General features: G+C 35.9%; 1 protein-coding gene across 1 annotated transcript in view; it reads right to left on the reverse strand.

The window, feature by feature from the left end:
- ipo11 (importin 11) overlaps positions 1–23,763 on the reverse strand; it is a 147,587-nt gene that overhangs the window by 66,752 nt on the left and 57,072 nt on the right. Inside the window, exons 16-22 of the mRNA XM_028458673.1 lie at positions 21,256–21,382; positions 13,500–13,533; positions 11,179–11,219; positions 10,974–11,090; positions 7,879–7,992; positions 4,844–4,959; positions 878–954 (exon numbers count right to left, since the gene is read on the reverse strand). Coding sequence (XP_028314474.1) covers positions 878–954; positions 4,844–4,959; positions 7,879–7,992; positions 10,974–11,090; positions 11,179–11,219; positions 13,500–13,533; positions 21,256–21,382 — 626 coding nt within the window. The remainder of the gene's footprint in view (positions 1–877; positions 955–4,843; positions 4,960–7,878; positions 7,993–10,973; positions 11,091–11,178; positions 11,220–13,499; positions 13,534–21,255; positions 21,383–23,763) is intronic.

A 23,763-nucleotide genomic window follows, 5' to 3' on the forward strand; every position in this document is an offset into this window, starting at 1 on the left:
GCAAATAAAACTATGAAAAGCAACTATCGTGAGTGAAAACACACATTTTAAAGAATCTCATTTTGTAAATAAATTGGAATGATACCTTATTTCTTACCTCCTAAATAGATTTATTTATATGGTTTTTATCGTTTGAGGTTATTGATGTGGCTGTACCACATGACTTTTTGACTTTATATTTAGGGAAAAGACCAGTTCAGATGAGGGGAAACGTGAATAAATATTTGTGTAATATTCTACTGGCGGCTGCAAAGAAATCGATGACTAGAAAATGGTTTTGTGACAATATTTCCACTATTGATGACTGGATCTGTGTTGTTCAAGATATAAATGTAATGGAAAAACTGGCATATGCTGTAAGATTGGAACAGTATGGAGAAGGTTTGTATCAGCATCATAACTAGTTCTAAGATGTGACTGTACTGACGTATCCCTAAACTACTGAAGAATTGGAACAATGTCGTTTATTTACTTTATTATACAACTGTGTCTGTTTATACTGTATACATATTTAAAAACTTGGGACTGTAAGTTGTACACTAATCATATTTAAACTACTGTATTTGTTCTCAATAAAAACTTAAATTACAAAAAAAGATCATTTCCATTATTATTATAATGATTATCATTTTTAACTAAAAATAAAACATAAAATCCCATATTTATAATGCTTTCATTTGTTAATTTTCCACTCTCTATCAAGTACCCCCTGTAGTGCACGTACACGTACCCCCATTTGAGAAACACTGTGCAAAAGTATAAAGTTTTCCAAGAAGAAGAGAAACGAAAGCATTTGCACACATGGCACGAACAAAAAAGAAGCTAAAAGCAGCCAGCAAAAAAATAATAATAAAAAAAAAATCAAATGTGAGCTCACCCAGCAAAGCGGACATGTTCTGGAAAAGTCTGAGCAGCTCTGGGGTGATGGCTGGGCTGTTCTCCAAAGTCACCAACCTGCACCGAGGGAGGGAGGATGGGGGAGGGAAGCAGAAAAGGTGAGGAGCAAAAAACAGAAAAACAGACACTTCCAAACCCAAGATGTCGTAAACAGAAGCTGTTTCTGATAAATATCCAAAGCCTGTGTGATGTCTTCACTGATCATTATCACACATGCTTTAACAGACTTCTCCAACATGTCACATTATAGCAGGTGTGTCAAATATGAGGTTTGAGGCCTCACTTTGGTGAAAATTATTGAGATGTTAACGCCCTTATTTTCTTTATTCAAAAACAAAGCAAAACTTTAGCCATGCAGTAGGATTTTGTCTGTATTTTTGCGCATTTTAACGGTAAAATTGCAACAAAAACAGCAATTATTATGTAATTATATCCATCAAGGTTAGTTTGAGATATCTCAGTCGTTCCACAATCACAAAATTATTAACTAAATACAGCCTTCGGAGAACTGTGATTTCTCGCTGCTCATAGTTACACATTTGCAGTCATTTTTAATCACAAATTGTTTTCCAAAACTCCATTTTTTTTTTATCTAAAACTGCCAATTTCACCAAAACAATTTTTTTGTCCACAAATTCTAAAACTGAAGTACGAGATGCAGGAGTTACTATTATCTGTGACTTCATGTTTTATGTTAACTACATGCATTTCTTTACACATAAAAAATAAATATATAAATTATCCATATACATGTCAGCATAATGATCAATCTGAGCATTAACACAAGATGAAAACAAAGGGTTTGTGTGTTTGTTTTGTGTGTATTTTTTGTTTATGAGCATTTTTGTTGTGTGTGTCTTTGCAGTTATTGTTTTGTATTTTTGTTATCGATTTGTATTTTGGGATTCACTGTGTACTTTTGTTGTCACTTTGCGCTCTCTGCAGTCATTTTGTGTCTTTGGAGTCACTTTGTGCACTTTTGTTGTCATTTTGTGTTTTTTAAAATCATTTTGTGCGTCTGGAGTAATTATGTGTATTTTTGTTGCCGTTTTTGTTTTTTCATGGAGTCCTTTTGTGTTTTCAGTTGTTTTGTATATTTTTTTGTCTTTTTGTTGGTTTTTGGATTTGTTCTGGATGCTGTAAATTATTAATAAAGATTAAGGAAACTAATAATAATCATCTGAAATGAAATAAAAGAACTACCTTATTGATTGAATCAGATTAATGACATACAGTATGAAGGAAGTGGAATCTACTCAGCTCGATGTAATTGATCAATTATAGCAAACCAGTGCTAATGATTGTCATTTTCATACACAGGCGTAAGCACAGTCATTAAGTGAAAGGATGAACCTGTGTGGGAGGTTTCAACAGCTGAGCTCTGCTGCCATATTTCATCACACTGTATACACACACAACTAGTGAATATACACACATACACAACTAGTGAATATACACACATACACAACAAGTGAATACACACACATACACGAGTGAATACACACACATACACAACAAGTGAATATACATACACACAAAACAAGTGAATACACACACACACAAGTGAATACACACACACACAACGAGTGATTACACACACACACAACGAGTGAATATACACACACAAGTGAATATACACACACGAGTGAATATACGCACGTACACAATGAGTGACTATACACACACAACAAGTGAATACACACACACAACAAGTGAATACACACACACAACAAGTGAATACACACACACACACACACACAACAAGTGAATATACACACACAACGAGTGACTATACGCACGTACACAAAAGTGAATATACACACACACACAAGTGAATATACACACATGTAAAGAGTGAATGTAGACGTGAGTCAAGAGTGTCAAACTCATTATGACTCATTACACCGTAGTTTGATCCCAAGTGGGGATCTCGGCAATAAATGACAGATATCAGTCGCTGCAAAGTCTTTACTTAAAAAAACCTATATTTTGTTACATCTTATTTTGTCATTCAGGGGAATTTTGCAGTTTTTGCAGGAAACTTCTATTTATATGCAATTAAAAATACATTGTGTGATATAGGATCCAAGATTCCGTTATTGTTACATCAATGTATGAGTACACAAGAATAAAGTTATGGCTTCTCACCATTGCAGCAACAGTAATAATAATTAAAAAACATGTATTAAATATGAGTAAAAATGTACAAAATAAGTGTGTAAGGTGTTTGTAATGTGAGGATGACTACTTGCATGCCAGTAATCGTTTTATGCACAGAGCCCTGCAAATATTGAGGAATTGCATTGAATGTGTTAATTTAAAGGTCCTAAATATTTACAACTGAATTATTGGGTAATTTACACAATCATTCATGTTTTCTCTGTCATTTTTTAGGACAAATGATGGGCGAGACTTTGGGCTTCAAACTCACACTGTCAAACTCTTCCTAACAACTAATCAATATAACTGATAGGAAGTCCGCTTCAGAAACCAAGGGTAGTTGTGTAAAAAAAAAAAAGTAGCGACACAATCCGTTTGGTGGATTTGTTCATTCATAAGTGACCTCACAACTTTACAGCAGGCTGTCAAGTTGGCTTTAGCACAGCAAACAGTGCCTAATGGCTGCCTGTAGAGTTAATTTAGCTCTACTTATCTATTAAGTGCTGGTCTTCAGCTTTCGTAATGAAACCATCATGAGTCAGTAGATGAGACTAGTGCGTAATAGAGCCAGAAGGACCCGTGGCTAATCGGAAGAGCTCAGTACAGAGCAAAAGAAAAGAAGTGCAGCCATGGAACGTGAAAGCATGTTTGTGACTAGCATTACAGGGTGATTAATAAATCAACCAGACGTGAAAAGTTAACGTCTGAAATATTTATATGACATGCTTTAGAACAATATCACACATTTCCATTAGTATTGTTCCTGTAAAACGAGATGCTGTGTCTTGCAAGTGTAGCTAACGGACATTTTAGCGACGTAGTCTCGTACGATTTCAGCATAACCTTCCTATTTCATAAATCAACTCTAACGTAAATATAAATCAATTGCAGTAGTTGACACAATTAACCCTATTCAGCATGTTTGGTTTGATTTCAGGAAGTGTAAAAGCCAGGAAAGTCATCAGAACAGGGACAGATGATGAAACAGAAATGTTTATATGGAACATTTTCAAACGGAGAATCTAAGTCCTTATTTAAAGGTCCCATATTATACAAATGTCCCTGTTTTAATGGTTTTCTAACAGTAATATGTACAGTATCTCCATGGCCTCATTATGAGGCTCCAAATGTGAAAAAGTCTGATCTCCATCCCTTTTTTGCTCCACAGTTTGCTCAGACAGGGAAGTTTGAATTTGCTCCGTTTATGATGTCATAAGAGGAATAAAATCTCCCACTGCCCCACCTCTCACGACCCAGTGGATGGATTTGATCTCTGCTGGTTGTTACAAAAAGACATTCTCAAACATTTGTGTGTGTGTGTCCAGCATTTCATGTAGGACTGCTTTGAGAAAATGGGCCAGTACAAAACTAGCTTAGCTTAGCTCAAAAACTGTGGATAAAGCATGAAGCAGAACCAACACTTAATGACTCAAGCACAAACCTGGAATGTAATTTTGTGTTAACCCCAGAGGGTTAAGGAAGCATTGCGCCTCCTTTCCTTAGCTTTAAGAGAATTGGAACGCTCATTATCATGGCCGCCACTTAAACACTTCTGGGGGTCAAGGTAAAGTGGATAGGAAAGGAGATAGAAAGGAATATTCGGACACACCCAGCCTGTTCTGAGGAGAGCTCATGAGAAATTCTGAAAATAATCTTTCAAGTACTATTTTGTTGGGGTTTTGACACGGATGTGAAATGGTATGAAAAGCAGAATAATATGTGACATTGAACTCATAATTCATTATGTAGTGCGTGTGTGTGTGTGTGTGTGCGCGTGTGTGCATACCAGAGCTCCAATCCGTCCTCCAACAAATACACATGTGGCGGCTGATGAACGTCAGTGCTCAGCTGAATGACAGGAAGGAGGAAGGGATACAAGTTTTTGCTCTCTGCCCCGAGTCCCTGACAAAAAACACAAACATCAACAAGCATCAACAAAAGCTGACAGGAGGAGGAGGAGGGGGAGGGGGAGGGGAAGCTGAACAGCATCATTTGTTAAAGTTCATCTAATGGCTGCTCTTTGCACATCACTTGAGCAGAGTGAAGTGTGAAAGATGTGTAGGAGAAGCTCGCTCTGACATCTCGACTCAATGTCACACTTGTACTTTAGTGCTGATGAAAGCCTGCATGTACCGGACCTGGTTCTTCCACTTGACCTAGCAATCGCTGGTGAGACATGGGCAAATATTCACTTAAGTACTACATCCAGAAGGAATCAATGGACTAAAGAGACACTAAAGTCAATATATTAAACACTAAAAATGCTTTAAGCTCAAGATTGAAGTGAAAAGTATAAAATGTTTGACATTCTTCCCTCACTTAGTTGGTGAAGGACAATTAATCGTCTGCATTTTGCTGAAGTAACTGATTTGTTGTGTTGTGCACTACAAAACAAAACCTAGTTTACAAGTCTACATAAAACTAAAGCAGAAGCCAGATTAGAAAGTGTATAAATTATCATATTTTTTTCTACCTTATCTTCAAATGCCTCATTTTTACAGTTGATCTGAACCACAGCTGATTTTTCTAATTTTCAGCTCGCGGGAATCAAGCAAAGTGGGTTTTTTGCTTTTTGATCTTCTCAGTCTGACCTTTTCTGTTTGACATCAATGAGACATTTCCAAACAGAGAACTTCAGCTGACTAGATAGTTTTTTTTTTTCTACATTGCAACCTTACAGAGGATTGTTATGAGCACCAACAGCAGCCCTGCCATGGTAAAATACATGTGCTACTGTATTTGTCCTCATTCTAATATTGCTTTTAATTTTTTTTATCTCGTCAATAAGTGAATAGCCATTTACTGAACATTTACCAGCATTTAAAGGTTGTAGCTTTTCCGATATTTGTGCTTTATTTGTGCTTACTAAAAACATTCCTGCTTTCTAAAGCAATGAGCAATGCAACTGTGTATTTCAGTTGTCTTTTTGTGATTTTTTTGTATAAATGCTGTTTTTTGCTGCCATTATAGTGTGATTCTAGAGTCATTTTGTGTATTTTTGGAGCCTTTTGGTGTCATTTTGTGTATTTTTTGTATAAATATTTAGTTTTGTATATTTTGACTCATTTTCAAAGTCCAGATTAACGGATGCACACACTCTATGTGGAAGCCAATAAAATAGTTTCAGGTCAAACAGACACAGCATCGGGGAGATATTTGCTGCACAAACACACACACGCATACACACGCACACAGAATTGTCTTGCTTTATAGATATATCACTTCTAACATTCCATACTAGAAAATAATTAGGTTAAGTATGTATGCTGTGTTGTTATTTTATTGGGTAAACATCGGCCAATACACAAGACTGAAAGATCTGTATCGTATCAGAAGTAAACAAACTCGGGCTGGGCGATATGGACGATATATATCTTGATATTTTTAACTAAATAAATTTTTGCCAGAAATGCGCTAAATGCCTGATCAGGATTACAAGAAACAAATCTTACATTAAACATTTATACGCAACAGTTTTTCGCATCTTTTGTTGTCATTGAGTGTTTACTTCTTCCCAGAGAAGCTCTGTGTATGTTTATTAATTTGTACCAAAATAAAATATTAATCCATGAACAAGTAAAGCCCAGTCTTTGGGGCATACACCTGTTGAGTTTATGCACTTGTTTTTGTAGAAATCACCCACTGGCATCACATTGTTATGCAGTATGTTTGTGAGCATGTCCTGAGACTGAACTAATTGGACTGAAAGCACAAACAGCATCAGATAAAGGGCTGACGGCTTGAATAGTCGAAGGGTAAAGCATCTATTAGAGCCTCATTTAGTCGCCACTTTGGGGGTCAGGTTGGTCAATTACTTTGGTTTTTCTGTTTCAGATTTACATGAAAATATTGGATTTATAAAAGTGTTCGGGACTAGTGTGTCGGGGCTCAGTAAACAAAACAAAAAATACAACTGTTTAAGTGTTTTATGCTGAAAATAAATAAAAAATCTACGGGGTTTGCTCACAGACGACCTTCGGTCTTTGATCATATGTGTTTCTGACAAATCAATCTGGTCACCAAAACAGACAGAACATAATGTTAACAATTGTGTGATTAAATATTTATTGTTTTTATAAGAACTTTATTTTCTTTTCTCCTGGCCAAGGCCCTAAGTGAGCCTAATAGCATATAGAGTAGGAAACTAAGAGTATTTACTGAAGATGCACGTGGAGCAACACGTGAAACATGTGGAGCGCATTCTAATGTCAGGTATAAATAAAGACTAAATAAAACATATACTTTACTGTTATGGAGACAATGAACTGCCTTGCATCAGATTGTAATTGGTTAAAATAATCACAACGTAGCATCTTAAGCAGCTGATTAAAATACCCATGGTGCATCTTTAAATTAAACCAACGTGTGCGCGTGGGCGTGCCTTCTTGAATGGCCCTCAAAGGATCATGGGTTGTTGACGTCACCTGGCGGACCATCCTCTATAAAGCATGTTGTTTGCTGTTTGTGTGAAGCATTCAGCTAGTTTTTCTTGAGTCATAAAAACATCTTGTGTAGCTTTTGGTTTCAGTAAAAAAAAAAAACAAAAAAAACAACTAAAAAATAAACCATGAATAGCTATGTTTTTTTACATAGAGGTCGTAAAGTGCATTGCAGCGTCAAAGCAATAATGAAATAATAAAACAAACTCACGAAAGGCAAGAGCTGCAATTAAACAAAGTTTTTATTCTCAGATATGAAAAATGTGTGGCCAATAAATAGAAATGCGCAAAAGCAACTTAATGATACCATAGAATAATAGATTGCAGATCATAATGTATCAAAGCTTATTGAGGAACACTCGAGAACAAGGAGACGTCCTACCTGTACCAGGTGGATCAGAGTGGTGAGAATGGCACATCGAAGCATGTTATGTTCTTCTGACTGTTTCCACAGCAATGGCAGGTACTGAACCAGGCAGCCCACATAGGGACGAATCTGAAGCAGAACAACATCACGTTACTAAAACACATGCTCTGCAGCACTAAAAGAAAGTAAATGTGACCCTACTCAGAACTAATTAAAGTTTGCCCATTTACTGCTAACTCAGGAAAGCAATGTCGCGCCTAAACACAATTAAAATACTGTTTATTCAACCTTGAATGGGTAAAAAAACAGAATCAGCCAGTGTTAGATTTATGACTCAGCTACGACATAAATCTTTTTTAACTAGATTCAAACAACTACAAAAACTAACTGAACATGTGCTTCTTTGTGTGATTCAGTTCAATCAACAATCAAAGTGCTCCATGTAGCCGTTCAGTCACTGGTTAGGACTACACGGCTGAAACTTTGGGTACTTTTCGTGCAAGAGGAGGTAAACAGGCAAAGTTAGTAGAAGTTAATCATGGTGGATTCATAGTTGAACAGTTTAGGACACAACAGAATGAGGGAGAAAAACACTAAAAGATTCATCCCTTCAATAAAATGACAAAATATGACAAGCTATAAATAGATCTTTGATAATAAAAAAACAGAAAAAACTAGACTGAAATCATTTCAGTCCACCTTTGGCAAAGCAATATTTTTTTTCTCAGGTAGTGTGTTTTTGTGTGTAACTGTCACTGGTAAATACCGTTTTTTTTTCAGATTTTCACTTGTAATTTTTTTTTTGATTTTCACATGTATTTTTTATTTTTAGATTTTCACATGTATTTTTTATTTTTAGATTTTCACATGTTTTTTTTTAAATTTTCACATGTATTTTTTTTTAGATTTTCACATGTATTTTTTTTAGATTTTCACATGTATTTTTTTTAGATTTTCACATGTATTTTTTTAAGATTTTCACATGTATTTTTTTTTAGATTTTCACTTGAATTTTTTAGATTTTCATATGTATTTTTTTTAGATGTTCACATGTATTTTTAAGATTTTTATATGTATTTTTTAGATTTTCACGTGTTTTTATAGATTTTCACATGTATTTTTAGATTTTCACACGTGGAAGGAAGCAAAAGTGAAAATGTACAATTCCTCCATCCATTGTTTGCTCCACATTCTGTGAATTGTGTGCTCCTACAGGTGAGTTTGAGTTTGTAATGTCATAAGAGGAATAACTCCTCCTACTGTCCCTCCCACAGAGAGGTGAGCGCCGCCCTCATTAGCCAAACTACAAGTAAACAGACATGGTGAAGGCAGGATAAGCCTCAGCCGTGCGTCTCTGGACAGATTTTAATCATGCACACATGCATTTTCGCATGATAAGCTGCTAGCTATTAAAATGTCAGTGCAACATTAGCACGGAAGCTAACATGCTTATTATCTGTGTGAACGCTGCTCTCCCAGAGTGGGGCGTGAAATGGGCGTGACCAGACACAGCTCATTTGCATACCAGGAAATAGACTCAGAAACAGCCTGTTCTGAGGGGAGCTCATGTGAGCGGATGCGTTTGGGTCAAAACCCTTAAAATACTATTTTGTTGGGTTTCTTAAACTTGTGTGAAATGGTATGAAAAGCAGAATAATATGGGACCTTTTACGATAAAGATGATACAAATGTGATTAAAACAAATATTCTCTCTCGTCTGAAGACTAAAACTAAAAACCTGCTACAATGATTGACCACAACAGTGATTTGATCAATTATGTATTATAGCGTTATTTTTTAACATTGAATGATGAAGAGTGTAACAGGAAAACCAGACGTCAATGAGGCACACAGGTGTTTGGATGTTGCTGCTTATAGCTTTTAACTAGACAGCAAAGTAAAGTTATTTAGAAAAGGAGGAGGAAACAAATCCTCAGAGGAGAGATAAATATTGAGGAGGGAATAGGCTCACATTGCAGCTTGTAAAGTGGAATTCGAGTTAATAGGGGCCTAAATCTCATCATATCCGTCATCGTACTGCATCCTTGGTTGTTTCTCCTTGCACCGTTTTCTCCATCACTGCTCCTACTCCATCGTGGGGCGCTTTAGAATATAAATAGGTTTTTCACAGACTCAAAGTTTAGCCAAGCCGAGTGACTGAGGATGACTTAAACAGACTGACAGTTCACGAGCATGAAAGCCCGCGCTGTGACAGATTTAAGTCAAGAAATCTTTTCAGGGAGGGGGAATAAATGGATGTGAAAAGAGCCGGGGAGGGTCAGAGAGAAGGTCACTTTTAAAGGCACGGCAGTTAAAAGGATTAGGACAAGCTAATGGCTGGTGAGGGGAAAAATCCATAAGGCCACAAAAGCTCAGTCGCAGCAGAAGAGGGGACTATATCTTCATGGATAATGAGAGCAGCCTTCAGAACAAGCAGTGCCTGAGGCCTTATGATTAACACAGAGTTGGCAGAATAAACAATGTGAAAAACACTGACAAATCACAATTTTCAAACTACCTGACAAAGCACTTAAAGGGTACCTGTAGTGGAAATGTATATAACCAGAAAAAATGTTTAATGTATTACCAATAAATAAAATATGTGGAGCTTTTTATTTAAAAAAACACATTAAAAATCATTTTTCTCTGCTACTGCAACAAAATACCTTAAAGGTCCAGTATTATGCTATTTTTCCACCCATCTCCAATTGTTCTAAGAACCCCAACAACATAGTATTTGAGGTTTATTTTCCCAAACTCGCCTGAATTCTGGAGTGCTAGCCTTCTGAAAAGAAGAGGTGAGTATTGGCAAGGATGCTGCAATACGATACGTATCAAGACACTTGGGTCACGATACAATATTATCAAGGTATCACGATATATTGCCACATTAAAAGAACTTTTTAGAACAATTGTATACCTTGGGGCATAAACTATGGACACACATATTTTGCATTAAACACATTTTTTTGTCGTACATTTCCACTATAGGTACCTTTTAAAGCTGCTGGAGACAAATGTCTTTATCCAATAAAAAATGATTGTCTCCAGCAGCTTTAATAAAAATGTATGATTTAATGTTGAGAGGAAGCAGGAAAAAAAAAACTCACCTGGATATTTACTCTCTCAATGACACAGGAGATGACATGGAGCACTTGCATTTTAGTATCGCACTCCGTCACCTGCTGCAGCAGCTGGAACAACAACCCGAAAATAGACTCCAGGTACTAAACAGAAAGACGCAACAAGTGAGTTTAGAACCCCCGAATTAAAGAAATGGCTTTAATGGTGTTTTATAATCCAGTATGAACTCACCGGGAGGAATTGTTCTGTCCGAAATTCAAAGTCGTCGACAGGTAATAATGGTTAAAGTCAAATAAAAGCAACAATTGTACATTTTTAAAGAACTTCAATAAATTTAAGTTGTTCTGTGTGTAGTTTCACACAAACACTAATTTTTTTGTCGTGGTTAAGAAAGAGCTTGTTAATAGTTTACCGGAAAAAAAGCAGGAAGGTACAAATCTAAAATCTAATGAATCGTTCCATGTCACTATTTTTCAGGATATCAACTCACTTCAATCTCAAAAAATTTCGAAATATGTTCCTTGATTATTCAATAGGCACACGGCAATTATTTTGTTTGATTGGATTAATATTTTTTGAGATATGTTATATGGGTATTTTTGCGCACCCATATTAAATATTAATAATAATACTAGGCAAGACCTGTAATCGCAAGGCAAACACGTATTTGGCAATTTAAAAAAATTGGCAAAAATGACAACTTGTATCTGGATTTGTGAAATTGAAAGTAATAATGCAGGAAAAGAGAAGACTGACCTTGATCTTAAATATGACCTTGAATGACGATCAAGGTCACACATTAAAAGGAAATGTTGTTCAAATCTCAATTTGTGGCCAAGTTATAGGGAAAAAAAGTATTTTTTTTTGTGACGTCATGAACTTTGACCCCTGCCTGTAGGTCGCACAGCTTTGGTCCAATTAAATAAAATACTCCACTTGAGATGAGCTTTTCATAAATGTAAGCATCAAACTTGTACAATAAATATTCGTAGAGATAGGAGTTCCAGGACAAATGAGTCGTGGAAGAAAAATAATATTAACTCCTATAAAAACAATGTATTTGGCAATTTTCAATTTTCAATTGCCAAATAAAAATATATGTAACAGTAATATTATATTAAATATTACATATATTTAAATAATGATTTCAAAATACAGTCTTCATTTTATTAGTCGTAATATTTTAAAATTACAGTCGTAACGGTAAATGTCGATTTTCTCGCTTTCTTATTTTTCTTCCATTTTCAGCTTCCAATATCTCAGGAACTACATCACTTAGGAAACTGACATTCGGTATAGTAATATAGCTCCACATACTCTCTCAGAATATATAATAATGTATGCTATACATTCTATGTGGTGGACATGCCAGCACCTTAGAAATTGGAAAAAGTCAGTGTGTGTTTGGGTCTAGACAATGTTTGGGCCTTCAGTAAACTACTTAACATATGTCTCAGCTCCCTGTAATGTGATCAGCATAGAGATATGAACATAGACTGTTCACATCACTAATGATTAGTCAGATATATGTATTGGTTCATGGGTGACACACTCTTGAAATTGGAAAAAATACTTTTTTTTAACGTTTTTTCATTGGTCCATACCTGCATGTGAGAATGGAAGAAAAAATCTGATCTCTGTTTTAATTTATAGTATAAATGTTACTCTTTCTTGGGATATAAGACTATCTTTCTATAATATGACTTTTTCATTTTTGTGTGGACCCCAATTTTGGGTTATTTCCCCACTCGCGAATATTGAAAATCCTTTGCCTGAGGCTATTGTAGCTTGCCTCTGTGTCTGTTTATTCACTAGCCATTGCATCAGAAAAACATTCTTTTTTTGTAAAAAAAATTATTTATTTTGAACAAATATCTCATGTTCTGCAATTTCTCTTTTTTGGGGGTGAAATAAAGTTGAGGTCCAAAATAAAAAATGAAGTTGCACAAAGAAAAAATGTTTTATATCCCAAGAAAAAGTAATCTTTATACTATTAATTAAAACAGAGATCAGATGTATTTTTTTTTTTTCAATTTTGAGAAGCTGGCATTTCCACCAGATAAGACAATAATAATAATAACATATATTTGAATATCCTGAGAGAGTAGGTGGAGCTGTATTACTATACTGAGATATTAGAAGCTGAAAATAGCAAAAAAAAATGAAATTTAATTATGCCAATTAAATTATGAAAGAACAATTGGTAAAAAAAAATCCTTTAACTTTTTTTTTTTTTTAGACCAAAGTGCGTTGAAATGACATGTAATGGCCCATTAATATAAATCAATCATCATTGTCATAACAGTAATTAAATGCTGCATCAGTAAGTTAATATTTTACCAGAATCAAAGCAGGAAGGAACAAATCCAACATGTAAAATTGTATTATTTCCAACAACATTTAGACAATTTGAAGTGTTTTGGGGAAAACTTTGCAATTCAATTAAACTGCACAAACCTTCAGTCTCTTATAAATGAAACAAACATCCCGATGGGAAACAAACATATTTGTTTTAATTCCAACGTTGATTTAAAAAGGTGAAAAAAGGATATTGAGTTTGAGGGTGGTCGCGGTCTCAATCCGCACCTGTAAGAAAGAAAGAAAAAATAACACAATTAATCTTTAAGAAAAGAAAATAGGCTTCACACTGTTCTGATGCTATTAACCTGCTCTGATTGATTACCTAATCAAAGCAAATGAAAACATGGAGCTGCAGTCTAGAACAAGAGGAAATATATTTTTCATTTTTGAAGAACAATAATCCCTTAATACTTAATGCAACCACAGGAAGGCAATTTGCCAGATGTGTGGGAAATAAATCAAGGACGGTACATTAGAGAAAAGTTATTGCCAAGTAATAAATTACAGTTCATTTCCAACATATGATAATAAGATTTTGCATCATTTATCCTGGTTTACTGCAAAAGGCAAATGCATTTTGATCTGGTTTAATGGATCTATGAATAGATGGCAATAAAATAAAAGTCTGTACAATAAATGGCAGTGATTTTTAAAAATCTATAACACATTTTGAGTATCTGTCACTTTAAAGTTCTGCTGCTTACTAAGTAAATATTAAAGATACACCCATTGCTGCAATGCTATAAATGACAGCATAATGTTGAAGAAGTAATTCTGCATCTGGTCACAGGGAATCAAAAAGGACATTTTAAACGAAGCGGCCCCATCAGCTGCCATCAGCACTGGCAATTTAAATCCTAATGAGAGGAACCGCAGTCCAAATCAGTATGGCATAATGAAACTCTCTGATGGGCTTTGAAAACAGGATGCACAAACATCTGACACTGATTTAGAGCAAGCACTCATCTCCAGCGCAGTAGTAAGATCAATATTCTGTTACGGCCTATGAAGCTTTCTGGACATAAAAGTCGTTCAAAATAAGAAAAAAGCTTTGGAAACTGTGACAAAGTGGATGAAGGGATTCACACCATTGTCAGTTATTGTCATACAGTATATTATTTTGTATTTTTATTCATTTAGCTGTAACTTACTTTTGCTTTTATAACATTTGCAAACACTTACTATCCCGGGTTTGTTTGTGTCAGCATTTAGTTATAGTTTACATCAAAGCATAGTAATTCAAAGCAACACACAGTTTATTTAAACATCTGTATTTAGTCTTTGTTTATTAACTATTCGTTTGTTTTTTCATGTATAACCAAATGTGTTTGCTTGTGTTTAGTGAGCAGGATCATCATTCCCTGCATGGTCAGAGTTGGTGATGTCACCAGAGACTCATATGAACAACTGGAGTTAATGCAAACATTTTAAACATCAGTTTTTCCACTTATGGATCCAATAAATCATTGTTAAAAACAAATAACCAACATCTTGTCCAAGCTGTCTAGATGACAGCTGTTTGAAATGTGCCTTTATACGCAAACAGCTGCCGTCTGGTTTGGCCTAACATTGCTTGGCCTCGACACTTGCTGTGCAGCAACTATAATTATTACTAGAATAAACTTGGCACCCCCATATTTAGAGGCCTGGCCTTTGGAAATTTCTAGCATATAGTGCAAGGAGAAAATACAGTATTACTTATTTAAATAACGCACAAACAGTAGTTAAACATGTTAAAATTGTGTTATTAAAAAAAAAATTGTTATTTTTTGCATTATATTTAGTAAATAAACACACAAAACACATTGATCCAAAATATTTCGAAATGTAAAAAATTAAACTGAACACTATGGTAGTGATTTGAACAATTTACCTCTTTCACTATTTGATCATTTATATAAACAGAGTGCAGAGGTTTGATAACTACTGCTGAACCAAAACAAACAAATCTTTATCAACAATGATATTGTTGCAACTATAGAATTCATACATACATTGAATATTTTACAACCTAATCCTTCTCATTAAAATTGAAGAAAGTTGTATTTCAGTTTCAGGCTTTTTTATTATCAGGTTTTTTTATTATTATTATTATTTTGTTTATTTGACAGGGACAACGTATATTCATCAACATTACTGTAAATGTACCAGCGTTAACCTAATGCCTATTTTTCATCTGCTGTCCCTGGACAACTGTTGAAAGTCACCCTAAAAACTATATCTATCAACATTAGTACAATAAAAAATGTCACATTCTAATACAGCATAAAAACACACATGAAACTTTGAATTATACATTTTTGGTAAGGTGACTTACAGTTTCAATAAATAGTTCAATACATGTTTTTTTTAAATATATAAAATAAAATGTAAGAGAACGACCGACTATCAGGGCTGATGATTGCAGTTGTGATAACTCAAAAGTCATTTTCTTTGCTTGGTTTTAAATGAATTATATCTGGGAGTGTCCCTAATATTTACAGGTAATACATTCCAGTAATGGGCAGCTTGAAATGCAAAAGACAATAGGTTGTAATATAATATGTTGCATTACTGCTATATGTTCAATCAACAAATATTTGGTAGATTTATTTAAAAAAAAAAAACAGAGAAAGATTAGTTTCTCACTCAAAATGCCAGTACGCTAAATAATTCACATATTCATAATTTATATATTATTCCTCAACAAGATAGGTAAAATTAAGGGAAAAATTCCACTATAGGTCTACATTGTAAGTAGGGATGTAAGGATTAATCGTAAGGCAGTTAAAAATCGATTCATAGGTATCACGGTTCACATCGATGCTCTGAAAATTGAATCGCAGGACTTTTTTTAAACATTAAACATTTATCCTTCTCGTCCAAAAGTGTAGACAGCGGGCGGAATCAGCTACTACTTTCTTTCTGGCCGCCTTCTATTCTTAAACATGTTCATAAATGATTCCTTACCCCTTTAGCACCGAAAGAATATCTGTAATATTACGTGAATATCTGTAAAAGTCACTTTTCTATTAGCCCTGTCTGCTAGCGCATAGCATCTCTTCTTCACTGCTAGAATATCTACATGCCAACCGACCACTGGGTTATCAGCGCCCTCTGACGTAAATACAATGCAATGACTGGTTTTTTTAAAGTCCAATTGTTAAGGCACAAAATACATTTTCAGTTGAACTTTTAAAAAGAAAAAGAACTATTATGCAGTTTTGCATTGTTTACTATAGAACCAGAATTTAAATTAATAGGCTTCTTCTTCATTTGTATTATTCCTTTATTTATTTCATTCAAGATTTATTTTTAGTTAAATTGCATTTTTTTTTATCAAGGGATTCTTTTGACAATGAAAAATAAAAGGAAAATAGTACAATAGTAAAATAATGAAATATTTTTCCGTCATCATTTGTCTACAGTCCCATTTTGTAAAATAAATCGTGAGAGAATCGTATTGGGAGTTGAGTGAATCGTTACATCCCTATGATTAATACAAGAAGATTAGGATTCCAGGCTACATCTCTCCCGTCTTCTGATTGGATTTCCATCACAGTCTATATTCATCTCATCCTTTATTTGTTGACAATAATGTCAAATCAATTTAGTCATAGTTTTAGTCTCAATCACTTGTTTCTTTTTTTAGCTTTCGTTTTGTTATCGTCCGCAAAAATATATTGGTGATGAAAATAATGATCAGAATCAGAATCAGAATCAGAATCAGAAATGTTTTATTTGCCATGTACAGTTTTGAGGACAGTACAAGGAATTTGACTTGGTGGTTGGTGCACAAAACAAGCAACAAAAAGAAATAAAAGAAATAAAAACAAAACAACAAAGAACAACCCAGCAACAATAATAATAATAATGATAAATATAAAGGATGAGGGATAAATAAAGGATAGATAGAGAATAAAGGATAAATAGGATAAATATAAATATATATATACAGTGCAGCATGGTATCAAGCTGGTGGAGGTGGTGATCGGGTAAGGGGGGGGGGTTCAGTGGGTGACTTGGGGTGTGTTCATGTGGATGGTGGCAGAGGGAAAGAAGCTGTTTTTGTGTCTGGAGGTTCTGGTCCTGATGGACCGAAACCTCCTACCAGAAGGGAGAGATTGAAACAGTTTATGACCGGGGTGGGAGGGGTCGGCCACAATCTTTCCTGCACGCCTCAAAATCCTGGAGGCGTACAGGTCCTGGAGGGAGGGCAGATTGCAGCCGATGACCTTCTCTGCAGAGTGGATGATACGCTGCAGTCTGGCCTTGTCCTTGGCCGTAGCTGCAGCGTACCAGATGGTGATGGAGGAGCAGAGGATGGACTGGATGATGGAGCTGTAGAAGTTCACCATCATCTTTGTTGGCAGACTGAACTTCTTCAGCTGCCGCAGAAAGTACATCCTCTGCTGAGCTTTTTTGATAAGGGAGCTGATGTTCAGCTCCCACTTGAGGTCCTGAGTGATGATGGTCCCTAGGAAGCAGAAGTACTCTACAGAGCTCACTGTAGAGTCTCCCAGGGTGAGGGGGGTGAGGGGGGCTGGGTTCTTCCTGAAGTCTGCTATCATCTCCACTGTCTTTAAAGCATTGAGCTCCAGGTTGTTCTGGCTGCACCAGGACACCAGCCGGTCTGTCTCCCACCTGTAGTCAGACTCGTCTCCATCAGCGATGAGACCGATGATGGTCGTGTCGTCTGCAAACTTCAGGAGTTTGACCGACTGGTGAGAGGAGGTGCAGCTGTTGGTGTACAGGGAGAAGAGCAGAGGAGAAAGAACACAGCCCTGAGGAGATCCAGTGCTGATGGTCCGGGGAGCAGAGATGGTTTTTCCCAGCTTCACGTGCTGCTTCCTGTCAGACAGGAAGTCTGTGATCCACCTGCAGGTGGAGTCTGGCACGTTCAGCTGGGAAAGCTTGTCCTGAAGGAGAGCTGGGATTATTGTATTAAAAGCAGAGCTGAAGTCCACAAACAGGATCCTGGCGTAGGAGCCTGGGGAGTCCAGGTGCTGGAGGATGAAGTGGAGAGCCAGGTTTACAGCATCGTCTACGGACCTGTTGGATCTATAGGCAAACTGCAGGGGGTCCAGGTGGGGGTCGGTGATGTCCTTGATGTGGGAGAGCATGAGGCGTTCAAAGGACTTCATGACCACAGATGTGGTGATGAAAATATTTTGTCAATGAAATGAACACTGGTCTGAAGGGGTGCAGGGCTGTGAAAAGTTTAGGAATCACTGGTCTAAGCTTTCTGTAGCAAAAATAATGAGCACTGTAGCTGTTTTAGTTTTTATTTTACACCCATTAATGCAAAACGATACACACAGAGGGGCGACCTGTAGCATTTTACCTGAGGGCAAACAATGAAAACTAATTACTAATATTCTTTAAATGAATTGACAAACTGACCTAGCCTAAAATAATTTCTAGATAAGGTCGAGTCGGCTGTCATTCCTTCTGTAATTGATATTCTTTCTTGGGATTTCCTGCCCAGGTTATGGTTCAAATACTAAAACTATTTAATATAACAGGACAGGTTTACTCGCTGAGGCCACGAGCAGTTCAAATATCATTTCACCAAAGATAGCATCCACGTAACCTTTCCATTCCTCTCAACCTTTCCGTTCTGATGAACATTGTTGTTGTTGCCAAGAGGAAAAAGACATTGACCAACATCAGTGACTGAAGACATGATTCACATCTTTCCAAGAAGAACAGAAACTCATGTCTACGATAAGATTTATTCCCAACAAAGGATTGCATCAATATTTGATTAAAACAAAAAACAAGTGTAAAAATTAATATTCTGATTTATAGCAAGTAGTTTTCTTTAATAGATGCTAAAAGTGTATGATAAATCTTCTTCCTGGCCAAAACGTTCTCATTGACGCAGACGATATTGATTAGCAGTGAATCAGTGATCAGTGAAACAATCACTCCTAAGAGCTTTGAGCAACATTCAAAATTTATGGCATCAATAAACTTCAGATCCATGAAAATCCACTGGGCAACAAAGTAAGAAGATGAAAAGTCCTGCTTGTGTTTTAAAAGTGTTTCATCGAGCAAAATTCATATTTCGATATTTTTTTCTCAAAATGGCGATATATGATATAAATCCCTCTTCAAATAAAGTCTTACCAGGAAGACATTTCAAGTTTAAATTGGCAGTTGCAAAATGCCACATAGGCTAAAATAACACCACAGTGCTTTAAGTAATAAAAAAATAATCATTTGTTCGTATATCACAAACACGAGCAACTCGCAGCCCCAAAAGTAAATGCACAAAATGACAGCAAAAAAAATTACATACAATTATTACCAAAAAAAACAAATTAAAAGATAAATACACAAAGGACACAACACACAATACTTATTTGGACAACAAAATACACAAAAGGAGAAAAAAATACACAATGGGACGGGGAAAAAAATGAACAAATAAATGGAAAAATAAACAAAAAACGACAAAATACACAATGTGACAACATAAATACATTAAAAAAACTGAAAGGACAACAAAGGGAGAAAAGGGCACACCGGAACAATAAAAATCCAAAAACAACGTGCATACCGCAAAATATAAAAAAAAACCCACTCAGAAAGACATAAAAAATTCAACCATGTTGATATTCTACCTGTTTCATAACTTTCAAAGGTGGAGAATCAACAGAGATATTTAGCCTCAGTGTGAACAAGGTTTTTAACGCTGCAGGTTCTAAATTAGGGATGTAACGATTCACTCAACTCCCGATACGATTCGATTTACGATACTGGGTTCACGATACGATTCTTTCACGATTTATTTTACAAAATAGGCAAATGATGACTGAAAAATACTCCTTTATTTTTTGGGGGGAAAAAAACTAGAAAACACTGTACTATTTTCCTTTTATTTTTCATTGTCAAAAGAATCCCTTGATAAACTATTCAATACAATGCAATTTAACTAAAAATAAATATTGAATGAAATAAATAAAGAAGAAGCCTATTAATTTAAATTCTGGTTCTATAGTAAACAATGCAAAACTACATAATAGTTATTTTTCTTTTTAAAAGTACAACTGAAAATGTATTTTGTGCCTTAACAATTGGACTTTAAAAAAAACAAAAAAAAACAATCATTGCACTGTATTTACATCAGATATTTGTTTGGATCAGCAGAGGGCGCTGGTAACCCAGTGATCGGTTGGCATGCAGATATTCTTGCAGTGAAGAAGAGATGCTATGCTAGCAGACAGAGGTAACAGAAAAACATGACTTTTACAGATATTCATGTAATATTACAGATATTCTTTTGGCGTTAAAGGGGTAAGGAATCATTTATGAACATGTTTAAGAGTACTGTAGTAGGCGGCCAGAAAGAAAGTAGTAGCAGATTCCGCCCGCCGCCTACCTCTGCTGTTTAAAAAAGTACTGCAATTCAATTTTCAGAGTATCGATGTGAACCGTGATACCTATGAATCGATTTTTAACTGCCTTACGATTAAGCATTACATTCCTATTCTAAATACATTTTGGGAAACTTAGAAGTACACTTTAGTGGGCACGCTCATCATCCTAATCATCCTTATAGCATTTCCAACATGGCCTATGTCTTTTTCTGATGAGAAAATATTACTGTAAGCAGCTTTAACTTTCACACTTTCCCAAATCATGTGTCAAAGACTGGAATAGTTTCCTTATTAATCCAATTAGCTTCATGAGCCATAACTAGAACCAAGCTTGAGATGATGAAGCTAAAATAGACATTAGACAAAATGTCACAAATAGAGTGGCGTGACTGGTGGAAAAATATTATTAAACATACTAAGAAAGAATATCAACCACCAAATTGGAAAAAGGTAACAGCTTAGCAGTGGTGGTGCCATACATATAAGGTTATCTGTGAGCATGTGTGCTTTCCCAATCCCCATCATCAATACAAATCTAGCATCTGTCAACAAGTTTCAAACGGCAAATCTAAAGCTGACTTACCACTAAGTCAGGATCCTGCATGAGGTTCAGGATGACCTTGTAGAGTATAGGTCGAAGGTCAGACTTGAACTTCACCGGTATCCACTGCCCTATCAGCCAGATAACTCGTCTACGAATCAGTTTGTACCTGAAAGACAAAAGTGATTCCAACACTCTGGATGTGTGTGCATATTTATTATACATCTTCACTTCAACTAAAGGTACAAACTGAAAAGTTTGAGATTTGGTTCTAGGAAGTGCCATAAATGAAATGAATGGAAGTCGGCAAGAATAGAGGATTGAAAAAGTCAAGTAAAGGTAAATGCATTCGGTAAAACAAGTAAAAAGACAAGAATGAGGCATAGATACAATCAAAACAGCATAGAGTATCAGAGTGTGTAATGTGTTTCATTTAGATGCATGTGTACTGATATCAATTCTATAAAACCTAAAGTGGAAGAGTTTTCAGTGATTCAAAAGTGTCCAAAGTTTGAATAAGTTCAGAAAAGAAAATGTAAAAACATGTAACTCCCAAATCCTCTTTTTAAAACACTAAGGGGGATTCACAAAATGTTTAGTGGTAATAAAACATGAGCAAACGTCATTCCACGCGCTAATGAGGAGTACAATCCCCAGGGAATCAGGAGTACGCTGCTGCAGCACATTCCAGAGTGCCCTCAATCCATTTAGCGCGCTTCCCTCTAATGAATATGTATAGTAGGCGGATCTCACTAGGGGAGCAAAAAGAAGGAGGAGGAAATGCAAACTCATGCAGTAGGCGCTATGCGATTCATGAAATCTGGAACTGTTTGCTGTGATTGTCTTTATACGGAAAAATAGTACGACTGGGAAGTAGGTGCAGACACACACGCAGTGGACAGAAAACACAGCGGAGATGAAAAAAGGCTCCAGTTCATTTTTCTGTTACAAGAAAATGATTCAAATAAAACAATAGTCAACATAAACATTCACTGAAAGAGAAAATAATGCGTGAGTAAAGTGTGTGAGGGAGAAAACAAACTGGATGCCTGCAGCCCGTGTGTTTCCGTGTGTGTGTTCGCTCTGGTGCAGAGCAAGAGGGTCGCTGTGCGCAGAGATCCATGAATTTCTGTCAAAATCTGCCTTTTTTTCATGGACTGATCAGAGCAAGGTTACAGAACGTGACGGAGCACCCACATTGAATTAGGGGGAAAAAGTATAATTAGGTTTTAAAGTTGTTTAAAAAAAAAAAAAAAAAATGTTTATTTAGTCGTCTACATTAATTGGTGCAGCAGACTAGAAGTCCATTTTCCTCCAATTTAACTTCAAATCTCATTGTGTGCTTCTGTACACTCACCTATCCACATCGAACGAGCAAAACGCTCATTTAAATAGGGCGGTCTGCTCCACTTCTGCACGTGCACTAATCATTGCTGCATTCTTAGTGAATCACTCGCAGCAGGTGAGGAAACTGCGTCACTAAAGGATTTAGGGACACACCTGGTTTACCACCATTTATTTCAGATCTTAGTGAATCCAACCCTGATTATATATATATATATATTAAAACATTTAGTCCAGCCAACTCTGTGACTGGCATTTTTTGTATACACAACAACTGAATATAAAAGTAAAAAGTTATTGCACAAGACACTTGAAAATTGCTACCTACTATAACGTAGCAAGCCAAATAAAAAAGGCATATTAGAAAATGTGTGGTTTTGTTCTGCAAAAACCATCTGAAAGTTGCATAAAGATGTTAGAAAGTCCAGTAAAAACCTGAGGCTTTGTTAACATCTGCTGGAGGAATTCTTATGAATTTTTGCGGTAAATCCAGAGTTCCAAAGAAATGCATTGTGCCAGTGGAGACAAAATCACTGATTTGAACCGTCCATTCCCATAATGCTATATATGTATAATGTATATGAAATTAGGCAATTTCCAGAAAACTTTGATCAGCTTGTGCAACCTGTAAAAAACTCATTTTTTTTTTCTTCTAAATGTCTTCCCAAATTATCTTCTGGATGGCAAAACCTAATGGAGGGTTCTAATCTAGGTTATCTGAACCTTTATTTTTACCATGCTTTGATGGACCACTTTAATAGGCACCCCGTTTTTTTCAAAAAATCACTATGTGCGCAATCCGGATTAGATCAGGATGAAACTGAAGAACAAACCTGACAATAAAATCCATGTAAAGGCAGTACCGTCTCATAGGCCGCACTCTATTGGCTGATGATGGTGCCCTTCAAATGACTCGGCCAATCAGAACGGGCAGGTCGGAGGGCTGCTGTACTCCTGTTTGATTTAACAAAGATTTCTGCGTATTTCCTCATGTTGATCAGTTTCAAACAAACCCAACATGGTGATTTGGCAACTTTATGCTGTTTATTGTTTCCTTCTATTACAAAGTGGATGATATCTTACATTCTAAACCTTATTGTACTGTTTATACACTTCCCACCATGAATGTATACGAGCCAGCACTGCTTCCCAGTCGAAAAACTTCCACTTATTATAATAATGCATCAATTTTATACAGCGCTTTTT

The sequence above is a fragment of the Gouania willdenowi genome, chromosome 9 (assembly GCF_900634775.1).
Source record: "Gouania willdenowi chromosome 9, fGouWil2.1, whole genome shotgun sequence".
NCBI lineage: Eukaryota > Metazoa > Chordata > Actinopteri > Blenniiformes > Gobiesocidae > Gouania > Gouania willdenowi.